Source organism: Thermobia domestica, chromosome 12 (genome assembly GCF_964235325.1).
Source record: "Thermobia domestica chromosome 12, izTheDome1.hap1.1, whole genome shotgun sequence".
Lineage (NCBI taxonomy): Eukaryota > Metazoa > Arthropoda > Insecta > Zygentoma > Lepismatidae > Thermobia > Thermobia domestica.
Window position 1 is genome coordinate 131,147,717 of NC_137465.1, and position 17,004 is coordinate 131,164,720.

At 33.9% G+C, this 17,004-nt stretch overlaps 1 protein-coding gene across 6 annotated transcripts in view; it reads left to right on the forward strand.

Moving 5' to 3' along the window:
* LOC145666662 (uncharacterized) overlaps nucleotides 1-17,004 on the forward strand; it is a 40,926-nt gene that overhangs the window by 11,597 nt on the left and 12,325 nt on the right. For 5 of the 6 annotated variants that reach the window (XM_081734124.1, XM_081734127.1, XM_081734122.1 and 2 more), the window contains 5 exons: nucleotides 1,792-2,007; nucleotides 5,038-5,196; nucleotides 13,225-13,368; nucleotides 14,088-14,550; nucleotides 16,700-16,843. In XM_081734124.1, the coding sequence (XP_081590250.1) occupies nucleotides 1,792-2,007; nucleotides 5,038-5,196; nucleotides 13,225-13,368; nucleotides 14,088-14,550; nucleotides 16,700-16,843 (1,126 nt within the window). The remainder of the gene's footprint in view (nucleotides 1-1,791; nucleotides 2,008-5,037; nucleotides 5,197-13,224; nucleotides 13,369-14,087; nucleotides 14,551-16,699; nucleotides 16,844-17,004) is intronic. The other variant, XM_081734128.1, reaches the window with a different exon arrangement.

Consider the following 17,004-nt stretch of genomic DNA (forward strand, 5'->3'; position numbering starts at 1 on the left):
CATTTAGTAAATACCAAAATTTCCAATGGGAAACCCCTATCTTCTTCAACGGCGTTTTCTTAACGCATTTGCAGCAAACTTATTACATTATATGGGATCCATCGGTGTGGCATAGAAACGTTAAAACTAAACCGTATTTTTAGTAATAAAAATTCATACAAGTACCTCGATATTATCAGTAATCAACATTTATATATCGTTGAAAATTTGAATTTTCAGAGAACCGTTGTGGAACTTGATATTAATCAAACTTCCCTGAATACATTGCATTATTCACTAGTAGAAGATTAGCATTATTTAAAGTCTGAAGGTGATAACAGTGTTGCACATCTGCACCATTCAGGAAAGTTTTGTGAAATACAAAGTTAGGCTTCAGAGTGAGTCTGTGAAACTTCAATTTTCAAGAGTGCAATTTCTGTTACTGATAATATTGAAGTATTTGTATATATTTTTATTACTTAAGAAACTATTTGTTTTGATACTTCTATAACACAACGATGGGTGTTATGTTATGTGATAAGTTTGCCGTAAATACTTTCTATGTAAGAAAAACGTCGGTGAGGAAAATGGGAGTTCCTATTGAAAATTTCGTCGATTACTAAATAATGCATGTATATGAAAATTAGTGAATATTTTAGAAAAATCTAAGGCTTTGAAAAAAAGAGAGACTTGATCAAAAAATTTCGAAAAAACGCTTTGGTGCTCATGGTCCCTGGTTCAATTTCCGGTGGGAGAGCACAAAAATTTAATTTCTAGTCATTTGCTTTTATCAATCATCCGTCTCCTTTAGCCTAACCGTGATAGATGAGGCGTTAAACAAAAGTTTCAATTCATTTTTCTTTCCAGTGAAATCAAAGTTGTCGGTTTTTAAAGATGTTGAATTTCCAATTTAAGATAATTTCACTCGAAAGGATCCCTAAAAACATAAATTAACAGGTTTTTAGTAATTAAGTTAGTGCACTAACATTAAATTTACACATACTAATTGTTACATAGCTAATAAATAGAATAATTTATATCTGCTGGGACAGGTAGATTAAACTACCATTATCGATAAAATATATTGCACAGTATTCGTTATTTTACCACTGTCGAGTAAAATAACGCACAGTATGAAAGCTATGAGTAAAAAACGATTTAAACCTATGTGGTCCTGACGAAAAACGCCTGAGCGACGCATTTGAAATTGGAAATAACATTATTTGGGTCAGTAGTTAATTATTTACTACAATGTGTTCAATACACTCAGTCAATAATTAGAACATGAATGCTTAAATGGTATTTTAAGTGAGAATACGGTTTTAAAGTGTACGTACAAAATTTAATAAAACCCACTGAGAAGTTTTTCTTTCTTTCTTTTAAAACTCTTGGTTTTTTTACAACTCTACTTTAAACTTCAAAAAAATATCATATTTGAGTCATTGGTAAGCCTAATTCTGATACCAGCAGATACGTAGAAGGTAAACAATGTCATTCATTTATTTACACTATGAATTTTAGTTTTCCTTTAACATATAACTTGTTATACTTTTGACAGTTTGAGTATTCTTTCAAACTAGTACGCATTAAATCGTCTTCAAAGTTAACTCAGTGCTCAAATACTGATGGAACATTGTTTATGTAAAAGTAATTATTAGAAATCCAATATATTTTCAGCCATTTTTCTAGAAGAGTGACTTAGTGAAATTCATCAACAATAAGTAATCGCCTCGATATAAAAAGAGGATGTTGTATGATGAGTAAAGTTCTATTGTTTGCAGGTTGAAGTAATGTAACAATTCTTATATTTAGGTGCCTGAAATGGTGCATCAATAGTGGACGTGAGGATCTCTTGGATCTCCCCACATATCAGCTAAGGAAGAAAAGTATTTGTGCAAATCACTTTCCTCCTGAGGCATTCACCAATGTAAAGCGAAACAGATTAAATTGGTTTGCAGTTCCGTACCCATATAACAAAGAGGGTGGAAATATTGAAGAAAAATCAAATACAACAGAAGATGGACAAAGGTATTTTTTTTTTCTTGTAAAAGAAATTCTAAATTTTCGAACGAGGGATGTAAGGGAAATCATTGTCTTAATCGAAAACATTGTCAATTTTTTACTATTTTAAGTAAGTTTTATTAATTATCTTTTATCAAGGAAGTTGACACATTAACATTTACTCATACACCATAAAAGACAAGTTACTTCTGATCAGATTTTTAGTTCCTCTGTTACTGAGATCTTTTAGTTCCTTCCCTTTACTTATTTATTTTTCCTGAAGTAGCTCTCTAGTGTTTCTTCACTCCTGATAGCTACGTTGATGTAGTCACATGGTCACATCATAATACACTAGCACAAAATTCAATATGACTGGCAGTAATACATGACTTAGTTATTTCTTCACATTTTTGGGGGCCGCGGTGGCTCAGTGGTAGAGCGTTCACCTCTGGTGCTAGGGGTCTCGGGTTCAAACCCTGCTCACGCCAAGTGAACTTTGTGGTGGACAAACACCGTGTGCGTGGGTTTTCTCGGGGTTCTCCCGTTTCCTCCCACTTTCTTCATTCCACCATTTCATTCATTACTCATTATCACCGTCTCCTTTAGCCTAACCGGCATAACCGTGGGACGTAAAACTCAAAATTTCATTTCATTTCTTCACATTTTTCTACAGTACAATGACGAGATGATTAATTTTGAAAGACGGGTGTCTTTATTTACTTCATTTAGTGTGTTTTTATGCATAAATATGTATAAATAAATAAATAAATGGTTGTAAGTAGAAGAAAGAAAGGGACAATAATACTAAGACTTAAGTTCGGTCATGGGCAATGTTAGCCATATTGGAACCGAGCTGACGTGCGTATGAACATTTCACAGATCAGTGGCGCCAACATGATTCACAGCGGATACTTTCGGTGCAACACGTTGTTCGATTCTGCTTAACGACACTTGGACTATCGTAATCCTACGATAACACCCTCGCTCAGACTCCGTCGTTAAGTTAACTGGACGAATTAAGATCGTTTATTCTTTCTAATATATATCTTTAACGTTCACTCCCAATTTGACTCACATTACGGTATTGGCAACTTTCAATTCTTCTTTGGCATGTCACCAATTCTTGCTACAGGCTCGAAGTTCTCACTGCCAGTATTCTTTCTACTTCGAAGACACCATGACGTAATGATTTACAGTGCTCTACCATAACCCACACGAATATCGTGTTTTTCTTTCATTTGATTTGGATGCTATTTTTTATTTCCTGCCAACTATAAATGCATTTTCTTCAGAATATTGTCATTTTTTTTTCTTAAAGCCAAATAATATTCATTTACAAACGGATGTAAGTCAATAAGCAACTGTAGGAAGAAAAATTTAGAATTTTGTGACAAAACAGGATGTTCCAAAAAGGACGCAACCCAAATGATAAAGAAGTGGATTTTAATTTGTGCATATATGCATTTATGTTGTGATGATATAATGGTATAATAGCACCGTCACTCAAGATCAACTGTTGTAACCTATGAACTAATGTTTACCAACGATAGTTTAGTGTAAGCGATCGTTTCTATGCTGTATGAAATTGTCTTTTTCCAAAGAAAATATGTTTGTATGTTTAAGGCTTGTTTTGCATACAAATCTTGCAAACCTGCATGAGATGAGTTTAAGTTAAAGTTCCCTAAGACTGCTGTGCTCAACATGTACAGGATCGAAGTAATCCACGTCAGCCATAATTAACATCGTTCTTGAAGGTTGAATCAGTATCTCTCTCGTTCACCCAGAAAATCTCGTAGGAAATGGTCTGTCCAGATGGACTTTCCCATCTACTCTTCACAGAGCTTACCGCATTGTTGTTCATGAACTGAAAAACCCAATGTTAAAAAAACATGTAAGGTGCTGTTGATAGGTTAGTTCTCTTGTTGAAAATATGCAACTGAGATTGGATTTATTTATTTCAGTGATGAGTCTTTGTTTTCATTTAAATGGTTATCAATATAGGCTAATATGGAACAGTGAATATCCTTACGCATTTCACAAAAGATCAAATCGGTATGAAAAATTGGAGTATATGTACAATTTTCCATTGTTGTATCGGGTGGTAGGACCTATTCTGTGATAACTGTTAGTGATAAAGTGTCGTGACCTTATTCAGCTATGTAGCTCTGTGGAATGTTAATAAGCGGGATTATTGATTTTAACAAAATAATGAAGCTGTCTATACCATGAGTGAAACAGTTGTCATATAACAGGAATTTTTTGATCATTATTTGATTTATAAAAAAATGGATCCCTAGATCCGCAGATCTTGCGCACTATTTTATTTATTTATTTATTTATCTTTTTGGAATAAGCCTTACGTTGAAGTGAACGGACATTACGAAAGGTGGCTGTACGCTCGTAAATGTCATGAAACAAGAAAGAATCTGAATTCAGTTGACTGAAATAATTTTTAATATCTCTTGTAAAGTGTTCATTAAAGATTCCTGTATATCTCATTTGCATCGTTTGTGGTATTTATGTCTCTTTTCTCAGTTGGCACATTTAAATCAAATGCACAGATTTGCATTCTTTTCGAAGCATCGATTATAATCTTTCAATAGGAAAAAATTAAAACAACTCACATGCCAAGTTTTCCTTAGACACAGAACTCCAATATTTTGAATCTCGCTCAGGATTCTTCTTCAGCGAAGAAAGAGTTAAAATTCGTAGAGGTTAAAAAAGTTATCAATGAGAAATTGAAAGAAATCTCAGTAAACGACTGATCTCATAGCAACCGTAATTCTATTGTGTGATGGTACAGTGTATACAGACGTTGATATTGAAGGAGGCTGACATTCTTTATATTTAATGTGTTACTTTACCTTGACGGTGTATGCTATTCCTGATTTCTCGTGAAAAGAATCCGGACAAGGTTCGAAATACCAGAGTTTTTACTTCTGTAAATGTGAAGAAAGCTTGTGAGATGGTTTGTTTTATTTTTGATTACATTGTAACCATACCTTTATATCATTAAGATGTATGTGTTAAAATTTTCTGGTTACTTTGTGTATATAGGAGTGAAAGGAATAATCTTAGGACTAGCAAGGATAAGCAAGAAGACAGTTCTTCAAGTAGTCAAATATCAAGTACATCCGTATCCTCTTTAGAAGAGACAACAACTACTATAGCCGCAGACAAGAGTGGAAGAATATCAGATATAGCTAAAAGCATAAGGTAACCATTCGAATAGTAATTTTTTCTATGTATCTATTTTTCGTATTCACTTGTGATTGTATATATACTTGTTTCATAGTGGTCGATTTGGAAAGATTCAGAAATATCAAAATGTGAAAATGTAAAAAATAGCAAAATAGTGATGGTGAAAAAAATATGATTTTCACACAGATGTGCAGAAAGAAGCAGGAATTGATATGAAATGCGTATTATAACGACGTGTTGAAATATCATTATTGTGTAGCCAGTTATGTAGTTCTATATGGCGAGATAACTTTACTGCATTCAGTTTATTTTTGAGATGATCTGCAATCTTATTCGGCAAGTAAATAAAGTGAAACGACGACAGCATCTTGCACAACAAATGAGTTATTCTCAGTAAAATCCATTAATATAATCACTTCGATATCTGCAAGATTATCTTCAAGCTGTTTATGGTATAAATTCTGGTGTTTTGACACAAAGTGGTGGCTTATTGTCAAATTGGAAATTCTTGGCCATTTCTTCTGTGAAGTCAACAGTTGCACGGCATGTCTGCAGTGTGTCGGTGTAAGTTCGGATTGATTGTGTTATCATTTTGTGTGGATCATAGCCTTTGTAAATATCTCCAAATAAGACTCAAGTTTTTCCTGGACACTGCTTGCAGCGTTACAGCATACAGTCTTTTGCTTCCAACCTACATGCAGTTAACACCAGTCATCTTTGATTGGTGTTGCTGCAACCAACGTCAGTTTTACGTTTTGCTGAATTACACAATAATACACACAAACACATAATCTCTCTCTCTCAATATGTTTCAGAAGCAGCAACTGTAATGTAGTCCACAAAATTCCGAGGAGCTGAGTTGATCGTCCTATTGCTTACAATAAGCCATGGATATTTCTTTTAGTTTACAAAGAAGTTTTTTTTTTTTTTAATTTTATTTTATTACTGCAATACAATCCTCTTGCCTGGGTTCAAACGAGAAACCTCATTATCGTCAAAAAGCTGAGGACATTTTGTTTAATTTCATGATTGAGCTGTTTCCTTTATCTGTTCGCAGGTGTTGTCAAAACACCAGCTTCCACCTTTAAGTTTCTAGCTTCCTGTATGGTTCTAATTGAAACAACAGATTCGTCAGCTGTTTTGTCCATACACTAACTACTTGAGGCTAGGGCCAGAATCTGAACTTTCAGGGAATGATTTAAACTGCGAAGCTTAATTTTAAGTTCTTCAGTTAAGATGTTCATGTCTTTACATTTTTCACACTTCTTCATTTATGTTTTAACATCAGTTTTACTCACACTAGCAGCTGCTGTAATTAACTGAATAATGTTTTTTTTTTTTTTAATTAATTTTGCGGCTAATGTAATCTATTGAAACCCATTTGCCTATTCGTTGAAGCTTCAAAGGTAACTCTCAAAGGTATCAAAGTGATGATAATAAAGTATTGGCTGTGTAGCAAGCATCAACAACATCTATGTCTACAGTAGACGCTGATTTTTGCTTACTCTGGAGTTCTAACTACTTTTGAGGTATTTCCCATCTACATTTGACACAAATTGTCTGATCTGGCTTGAAAACATTGGTCACTGCCATACAGCCAGGAAGGAGCTATGGTGGTAAAGGATAATAACGATATTTATATTTTACTGATACCAAGTTTGAGGAATGAAACCTTATTTGTCTTCTGTCATATTATGTGAAATCAACTGTAGTAGATTTACTATAAAGATTAGGCTTTTGTCTAATTAGATAAAATTATGTATAATGTACAGTTGCTTACACTTTCGCGTACAGATGCAACCTATTTCCTTAAAATCGAATCATTACTTAGGAATTGTGTGTTCAGCTGAATGAAACTTCACGAAACATACTTTGGAAATTACGTTGCACAAAGAACGGACGGGTTGATTTGAAAATCGAGGACACAGTCTTCGTTGCCAACATTTCTCGCATATCGCCCTTAGCTGCGAACTGTGCAACTACGTTACGGCTTTACCAGTATCACTGAAAACCTTATAAGTTCCTCTGTGCATTGCTACATTTATATATAGATACAAAATACATATAATTAAATATAAAGTGTTCCGTTCAAATCTTCTTAAGTTAAATTAATCGTAGGATATGGCAACGAAATTTTAGAGAATTCAAAATAATAATAATAATAATAATAATAATAATAATAATAATAATAAAAATAAAAAATAAATAATAATAAATAAATAAAAATAAAAACCTTCTAAATTTTATTTTCCACACATTAGTACACCTCTACATATGTTCAACACGAACAATATCCAGTCTGTATTCAATTCCTCGCCATGTCCCCTGTTATCGTTGCTGTCATATCACGGATCCGGATTCATAACTCTGGAATGTTATTCATTGAAGTCGCGAACGTACGATCCTGGACGTAATCCCAGATATCCCTCGTGGTTATGGAAATAGCGTACGGGTGTTTGGCCTAGGAGACCCTGGTTCGATTATCGGCGAGCGCTCGAGTGGTTGGGATACCACATTAAACTGTAGGTACACGTCTCATATAGCTTTGCTGCTCGACTAGACAGTAAACTCAAATCCAATCTAATTGATGTAACTCCAGAGAGAGAAATCCAGTGGCGTAAGACCAAGTAACATGGCGTCCAATCCAACTCTTCCGTACACTTTCATAAAATACTCTGTGTTGAAATCACAGATTTTGTCTCAGCATATCTCGCCATTTCCTCGCGCGCGTTGTTGAATAGTCGCCACTTTTATTTATGCGATTGTGGAATTGCGTAGTGAGGAAACGGAAAGCTCCAAGTCAAGAAAACAAAACTTGAAAATCGGACTTTTTATTTGGTGTTAGAGCTATTTTACAATTCGAATTTCGTTTACAGTAATTAATTGAAATTAGGGAAATTTGAACGGAACACGTTGTTTTTTTTTTTTATTAATGAATTGATACGATACAAGTCTAATACAAAATAAAAATTCAGCACTATTTACTAGTCAGAACACAGTGTAATTTGTAAGTACAGATTTACAGTTTATAGACATGAATTCTCTTCTAACACAAATATCGGTAATGACAAGAAAGCACGTTTAAGGACATTGTTACATTACATCTAATTTGTTAATTATACAGAGAAGAAGAATTTTTCAGGTAATATGTAGAAAAGCAAAGGATGCAAGCAAAGATAATAACACTCTTCGATGAAAAAAATGTTATCAGAAGAGAAAAGTTTACAGGTAAATAGATACAAGGTAAAGTACTCAGTTAACAAGCAGGGTAGCCTGGTTTAAACCAAGGTGGTTTAGACCAGCTGCTTAAAAAAAAAAAAAAAAAAAAAAAAAAAAAAAAAAAAAAAAAAACTGCTTTAAACCAAAAAACAAAGAATGAAAAATGCTTTAAATCGTGTGAACTTCATGGTGACGTTTCCACATATCAAACCATCTGCTTTACGTTTATCTACTTTTCACCTTTTAATCAAGGGGTCCCGTGTTCAATTCTCGGTCGAACCACAACCCATCTATCAAGTGTAAACCAAGTAGCGATTCGAGGTGTCCCTCTAAGCAAAAGTCTTCTCCGTGATAACCTTGGTATTTCATAAGGATGTTAAGCCTAAACATACGAAAGGAAACCAAATTATATATTTCTACTTGAATGAATGCCTGTTTTATAAAGAAGCCAAGTTTGCTTAAATATATTGATAGAAATTGGCAAAATTTATGAACTGGGTACGCAGCTTCCAACATCAACTTGGATTTGACTTGGTTTTATTTTTATTGAATGATATCTACTACCAAATTTGTAATTTAATACCTCAGTTTTAGCGTAGTGATTATGATACGTTGACCTTAAAATTTTACATACAAATACATTTAAAGTAATAACAGGATTTTCCCAATGGCTAACGCGGGAGTTTTCCGATTTATATATAATTCTGTACAATGTTTTTACTTGTGTAACTGTTTATCTTTCTGTCCTTCTGATATGACTCTTGACAATTGTATTAACAAGTAGGCCTATGTAAAGATCAGTACAACGTATTTTTATCAGGAGTCCTTCGTGAGTGAGTCGGCAATCGCATTTGTGACCAATTAGTCCCGGTTTCGTGTCCAAATGGACAATTTCTCTTGGATGTAAGCCGAGAAGCGGTTTCGATTCCGCTTTAAGCTTATGTGACCCCTTCTAGCATAACCTTGTTGTTGCATAACACCAAGGCAAAACAAACTAATTTCTGTCCATATTTAATATAAATATATAGAGTAAATTATTTAAACCAAAAAACCTGGTTTAAACAAACAAACAAACAAAAAAAAAAAAAAAACGTTTAAACCAAAAAGAAGTTTTTTTTTTGTTTTTTTCAATAAAAACCATGGTTTTAGCCAACCCTGTTTACAAGTAAGAAATATAAATAACTCCCTGCGGTTATCAGTGATATAGTCCTTCAATCAACCTTTATATATATATATATATATTAGGGTAGTCCTTAATTTTCGATTTCCGAATTTCTTTGCTCCCAACCCCTAAATTGGTTCCATGTCGGACCAAATTAATCTGTGAAAAAAATGGGCTCAATCGAAGAATATTTAACCAACGCCCAAGCGACCTAAACATCTGAATGCATTTACAGTGTATAGTATATGGCAAAAGTTTGTAATAAACTCTTGTAACTTAAAAATGGCTGAGGGAAAGGAATCATATCTTGGATAGAGGTTGTAGAAGTAGATCCATACCTGATACTGAGTAGTGACCGAGATTAGGCATATCTTTACGTCCACCATCTTGGATTCGGGCACAAAATTTTAAATAGAAATGACCTCGTATGATATATCATTTTGAGATAGCTTTTGACGACAAACAGACATCTGCCTTTATTTTCCACTTATCTCTGAACATGTAATATTTATCAACTATGGAAAATAAAAGCTCCGAAGTAATAAAACATAATATTCTATGAGTTTATATCACTGTACGGGCTGCAGATTTATAAGATTGTTGAACAGTTTCCCTTATTTGAATTAAACCATACAATAAAGAAAGAAATGCACATGCCCATCTACTTGGAAAGAAGTTGTGAACTTTCAACGTGGGTTGAATATATTGTAAAACATTGTGGTGGTGAATGATGTTGCAGAGAGAGGTGTGAAACTAATACAAGAGTACGGGAACATTTTAACAAAGGACGAAAAAGAGAAACAATACATATTGCAGGTAGTCAGTGAACACAGAAAAAAGTATCCAGATGGCTACAAAAATTGGCTTAATGATGCAGTAGAATTTGTCTAGTTATCCATAGCCTTCAGCTTTCTTTTATTATCATTTTAAACATTCATTATATTATTTATGTAATTTCATTTCATATAAATAATTTCAATATAGGCTGGTGTGTATTTCGACGGGATGTAATTATATAACAACATATATAATTATTTCTTTGTTACATGTATGTAATAGTTTATTCATATTTCAGTAACCTATAAAGATAAAAACAATATTGAAAGATAATAAACTATTATTTCAAAGCTAAAAAGAATTAAATGACCAGAGATAAGTTGAAAATATAGGAAGATATGTTTTTATAATGAAAGGTTACCCAAAAACGATGTCACAAAACATCATTTCCATTTAAAATTTTGGATCCGAATACAAAATTGCGGACTTCAAAATGGCCGCCATCATGCTATTTCTCAGGGCCAGATGTGGATTACTTCCAATCCCTGTATCCAAGATTTGGCCCCTTTCCCTTCAGCCGCTTTAAAGTAAGAAGGGTTTATTCCAGACTTTTCCTATATATTAACATATTTAATATGCATTCAAACTTTAGGTCGCTTGGGGGTCGGTTAAATATTCTTCGATTGAGCCCATTTTTTTCATGGATAAATTGGGTCCGACATGGAACCAATTTAGGGGTTGGGAACAAAGAAATTCGTAAAAAAAATCCCATGTAATTAAGGACCACCCTAATATATATATATATATATATATATATATATATATATATATATATATATATATATATATATATATATATAGTGGATTCACACTGAGGAGAGCAAAATCAGCGTTTAAATATCTGCTTAGAGTAATGCATTTTTAAATGCATCAATGAATGCTGAATTTTGTTTTGTACTAGTTATGAGTGTTTCTAATTGAGAGCCTTTGTAATTCTATATAAATGCAACGGTGTAGAAAATAATGTGAATAGCCTTCAAAAATACCACTGAGTCACCATCGCTATTGCACATCGCGCGATGCGAATGTGATTTTTTTTTCTTTCTTTTCAGTTCTGTTGTGAACCTTTCCCAATATTACCTATTATCAGTTCACCCGTAAGTGTCATGATTATTGGGTTGTGACAATTATTCGGACAAAATGTTAGTAAAAATTGAAGGCGTTACTAGGTTTGTTGTTTGCATAGATTTTTATGTGTACAGATAGTTAAAGCCAAGTGTGGCAATTGATATTTAGTGGTTTACAAGAACAAGTCAAGGTTCCTTTTGTTGTAAGAGGCAATAGATGAGTAGGTGATTTCAAGTGGAAGCTAAGTGTGTTAATAGCTCGAGAAATGAGATATTCTTGTATTTGCAGATACGTAACGAACCTTAGTGGTTATTTATTGGGCTGCCAATGCAGGATAAGGAAGCGTTTGAACATTAAAATGTTAAAGTTAGTGAACAAGGCAAGTTGTACATCCTTTTATTAGTATTCAAACTATACGGAAATAACAATTAGAGTGAGAGAGGATATCGTGTTGGTGCGCTATTATATATGACCTGCTACACTTTCAAAGACAGACGATCGTTGGTTCTCTCTATTTGGTGTCTCTCTAAAAATAGTGGCACTTGCCCTAGAGGTATCGCGAGTAACTGTATCAAATATAATGGGGATATACTGTGTGAGTGGAAGAACCTTTTCTGCGAAACACAGTAGTTGTTGAAACACGAAACTCCTTGATAGGGATAGGAGGTCCTTAAAGCTGACTTTCGCCGTGAGAACAACTCTCATAGACGTGACCACGGGACTCACTTGTCACGTAGCAAAACACTTCCACGTAGATAGTAACAGGATCTCAGTAAAATAAATATTAATTAAGGGCTACTAACACCAAATCTCTTCTAATAGCATTGAATGCCAAAAGTGGTGCAGTGACTATGGGAATAAAAGTACCGAGTAATGTTAAGTGACCAGATAATTCTATCTTTACTTTATTCCCCACCACAGAATAGATGCACGTCTGATAATACTGTCAGAAGACTACAATTTAGACTTTGCTTCCAACTTCAACATGAACGTGATCTATCGTGATAATGTGGGCGGTCATGTAATTAATGTTCTGTAGATCTCATTGTTACCGTACGTGAAGCAATGAGTGGTAAAGGCTGTGAGTCTGTCCATCCAGTGGCGCAGACATTGTTTCTTATAGGTGATATAATCTACATGGCTAAGTTACATATCTAGGAACATCTAAGGGTAGTTTGAGGAGCATCGACAGGAATTTCCGTATATTTCTATTGCGGATTTGAACATAATTAAACCATCACGGTCCGTTTTGGAAACAGAGTGAGATCGCACTTCCTACCAAACTTCTTCGTGAGTATACGGCTAGCGCACGCGCCTTTGGCGCGGGAGATTTAAGTTCGATTCTAGATGGAACTCATGTGGTTCGGATCCCATGTTCAGCTGTAGGTACGCGACTCATATAGCCTCGGTGCTGAATAGGACGCCAAACTTGAAATTATCCAACCAACCAACCATCCCACTTCCTTCTACCTTCATATGTAGAAACGAGCAGATTTTACATTAATAGTAGTAAATAGTCCACTAAGTACGATTCAGAATTTGTATTCGTAGGAGGATCTAGGCTGTTTTGTATGCCAAAGATGATCGTACACAGTATTAGATATAATTTCACTGTTTTTGTAATTGTTTTGTACATTATTTTGTACACCATAGTATGAACAAGCACGGATCCTGAAATCAGCCAATTTTTTGATTTCTTTATTCACTCACGCCCGACAAGCTTTCATCTGTATCTTTTTCATGTTATTCATTTGCAGCGGGAATATGAAACTGGAGCAGGCTATATACAATAGTGATTCTGAACGTCGGATGTGTAGTTATCCTGGATGTGTAAACGCTAACGCGTTAACAAAAAGGCCAAAGACCACCTTCTTTAGGTTTCCTATATTTAAGTCAAAAAGGTAAGTGTTATTAAACTGGTTTATTTACTATTAGAAATTTAGAGCTGTATTGTACATGCCAAAATTGAACATTCAAAGCTGTAGAAATTGGTTTGATTTCATAATTCTTCCCCAGTGAGTATACTTTCGTTTGTGAAACTTCTAAAAGGTCTGAATACTGTATACAGATAGGTCCAAGTAAATCTCAAACGTAAATTTATATCCAGCATCTTAAACGTAACATGATATAGGTATAGTTGAACGAAGAAATCCCGAAGCGAAAATAGAAAGGGAATTACTTTCCAGAAAATAATAAAATAATATATATTTCGTAAAACAACATATCATAGAACGTTTTAACAGAACTCTTAAAACATGTGGAAAAGTTTTAGTACTCAAGGAAATTATAAATGGATCGATATATTACAAGATTGTTTAATGAGAAGTACATTGAACAATTACTATAAAGCCTGTCGAAGTTAATAAGAAAAAATAATTCTTTTTAAGTTCGTTCTGGCATTGTCCTTGGAGCATTCTCAATTTCTTACTTTCACGTTATTTCGTGATATGGCGTTTTAACGAAAGAGCAGATAGTATACCTTTTAGTGGTGTTATCATTGGTTTAACTATTTTTTTTCTTCGATATATTCATAAAACTTGACAAGGACATGTGAAGGAAAGTTGACAATTTTGTTTTTCTCGATGAGTTTGAGTTTTCTCTTTCTTTCTTTTAATTGCAGAAAAGAGCAATGGATTATAAGTTCAGGACGAGATGATTTCCGTGACCTTTCTTCCGAAGAGTTAAAAAGGAAATATGTATGTGCTTTGCACTTTCAGAAGGAAGATCTTTGTTTACGAGACGATGGAACAGTAAAGCTACTCTTGAATGCTATTCCTCAACCAGTCCAGACAAATTGTCACGTTAACAGTAATATAATGTTCCAAGAAAGTGCAGAAGAAGTTCCTAATAGATTATCTACATCATCGACAAACAATGAACTCTCTGATCTCAGTAATATTAAGACTAATAACCAAATGTATGTGTTGCATAAGTTAGAACAAGTTTCTGGTATTGTTGGGTATCATCTGCTGTGCCGTCTTTGTTGCTCTGAAGGCACTGAAATGTGTTCTTTATTTGACAACGCTGGTGAAATCTTAAGGGAGGATATTTTGATAAAAATAGAAACTCTAGTATCATCAGAGGTAAGTAAGTACATACAATGTTTAGTATCCGTTGGAAAAGTGTTGAGTGCAATATAAATAAATAGAGATATGAAAACCATGGATAGAGATTGCTATACTTCTTAAAATGATATAGTTGTGAGAAATTGTTTTAAAAATATTCCATTCGTCTCTTTTTATAACATTACAGGAATAGTCTTTGGTAGTTGTAATTACAATAATTTCTCACAATTATACAATTTTAAGCATTGTTGCAAACAAACAATGTTCGTCATATCTCTGGGACGGGTTGAGATATCAAATTGCTGTAAACGGCATTATGATCATTACATTTATTGGCCTCCATGTATGTATTTGGATGTGCTACTTATTAAGCAGTTTTTCGAAATAAATCTTTTTAAATAAAGTCAAATTTTCAATCCCTTGTAATCTGTTATTAGAAATACATCATATTATTAAACACTAAGGTACTTCGAATGTGCGTTGATACGCCTGTATCACATCTACGTTATTGTTGTGGGGGTCTCCGAAATTTGAATCTTTAGGGATGCTTGTGATACTATGGCGGCCTTAGTTTTTAAAATTGGATAATAAATGTGATATTGTAAGTTTTCGTTTAATATATAAATTTGAAATACTTAATAACTTGATGTAGTGCCATTTAAAAAATACAACTTTATGTTTGGTTGACAACATGTTAATCGGGTGATATTGCAAAGTATGTCAAACAATGTCCCTCTGTCGATATTTGCATGTTACAAATTTTCATCGATTTTTACCAATTAGTTGAAAGATTATAAACACGTCTCAATATAAATGGTGCATGGTCCATTTTATATAGGTCATTCTCCAGAAATGGGGTGTTTCATGATACTGATACATTGTTGTTTTGTGTGAACGGTCTTTAGATCTAGCTAATGAAATAAGACAATTCAGTGAAATATATTGGGACATTGCAATTTAGAATTTAAAGATTATATTTATATAATTTTATATAAAATGTCAGCAACATGGACTGGAACTGGTTACATTTTCAAATACATTGGTACAGTATGTAGCGTTTAACTATACTCAGTGATGCCAGGTTCTATGACAAAAACGACAAGGAAGGTTACATATCCCATATCCTTGAAAAATATCTGTACGCTCAGTGTAAAAGAGTGAGAGAAAAAAAGAATGAGTCTCATCATAAGTGCTAGTAATGATTTCAGGAGGTGGCCTGGAGCATATTCCCCGATATTATATTTCCGATGGTGCTCAATGTGGATTACCAGTATTTATACAGTAATACGTTCGTCTTCCGTGTGTTTAAAGTGTGGACGGAAATAATTACTAGTAGATTCGCTTGGGTACATATTCAATAATAATAATAATAATAATAATACCTTAATATCAAGTAGCTTCGGGTGCAAGATACGTGATATGTTGTGGATGGAAATGCTTTCCACCAATATGTAGCAATGAAATTCGACACAGTTATCTTTTGCAGAGAAGAAGAATCAGAGAGACAGACAGACGGTCTGAGGTGACGGTTTTTCTTCACAAAGTGATTGATGCTACGCCAGATAAACCACGTAGGCTCCCCTTATACTCTATAGTATTCCTTCAAATCTTTTTATACGAAATCAAAGAGTTCTAGGAATGAAGTTTCAAATAATCTTGTTGCTTATACTGGCAGATATATTTCTAAGCAATAAATACGCTTTTATATAACTTCGAGCCCAAATATGACCTAGAGCTAAAATTTGTTCAAATATGCACTTATATGACCATTAAAAACCGTATTTTCTTGTCCAGAAAAGTTAGAAATGTGTTTATATTTGATTAGAAGTGTTTAAAAAAAAGCGCCATGATAACAGTATGACATCCCGTAGAAATCCGAGCCTTAATAATCAGAATAAGAACTACATCAGAAATGCCTGGCCACGCGAATTTGTGCTGGACAGCGTCGTGTCCATTGATTTTGTCGGTTTCTTCTGTTCTCCTCGACATTCTCATTTCAACAAGTGTTTCATAACATTCATTTTCATTAATCATCTGCCTCCTTTAGCTTATAAGGCATAATGGTACATAAAACTAGATATTTAATTTCATTTTTACTTCAGACATGTCTTTTCCGTAGGATTTTGAACACTGTTCTGTCTTAATCTCGCAAGGTATTTTTTTTCAGGCTTCTACAATTAAAGATTTTTCTAATGTGATATGCAAACTTTGTGTAGAGAAATTGGAACAATTTTATGCTTTTAAAGAAAGATGTATAGTTGCAAGGAACAGACTGAAAAGTATAATTGCTGATTCAACTATGAGACATCAGGTACGTTACTTTTAATATTATTTGATTTTTGTTAGTCGAACCCGGTAGCATGGTCCTGTGATGGAGCTTTCTTGGTGACGATATGGTGTATTGAGAAATGGCCTATATTGTGAGGGGCAGGGATAAAAGAGGAGGAACGCAGGGAGACGTCGTCCGCCCAC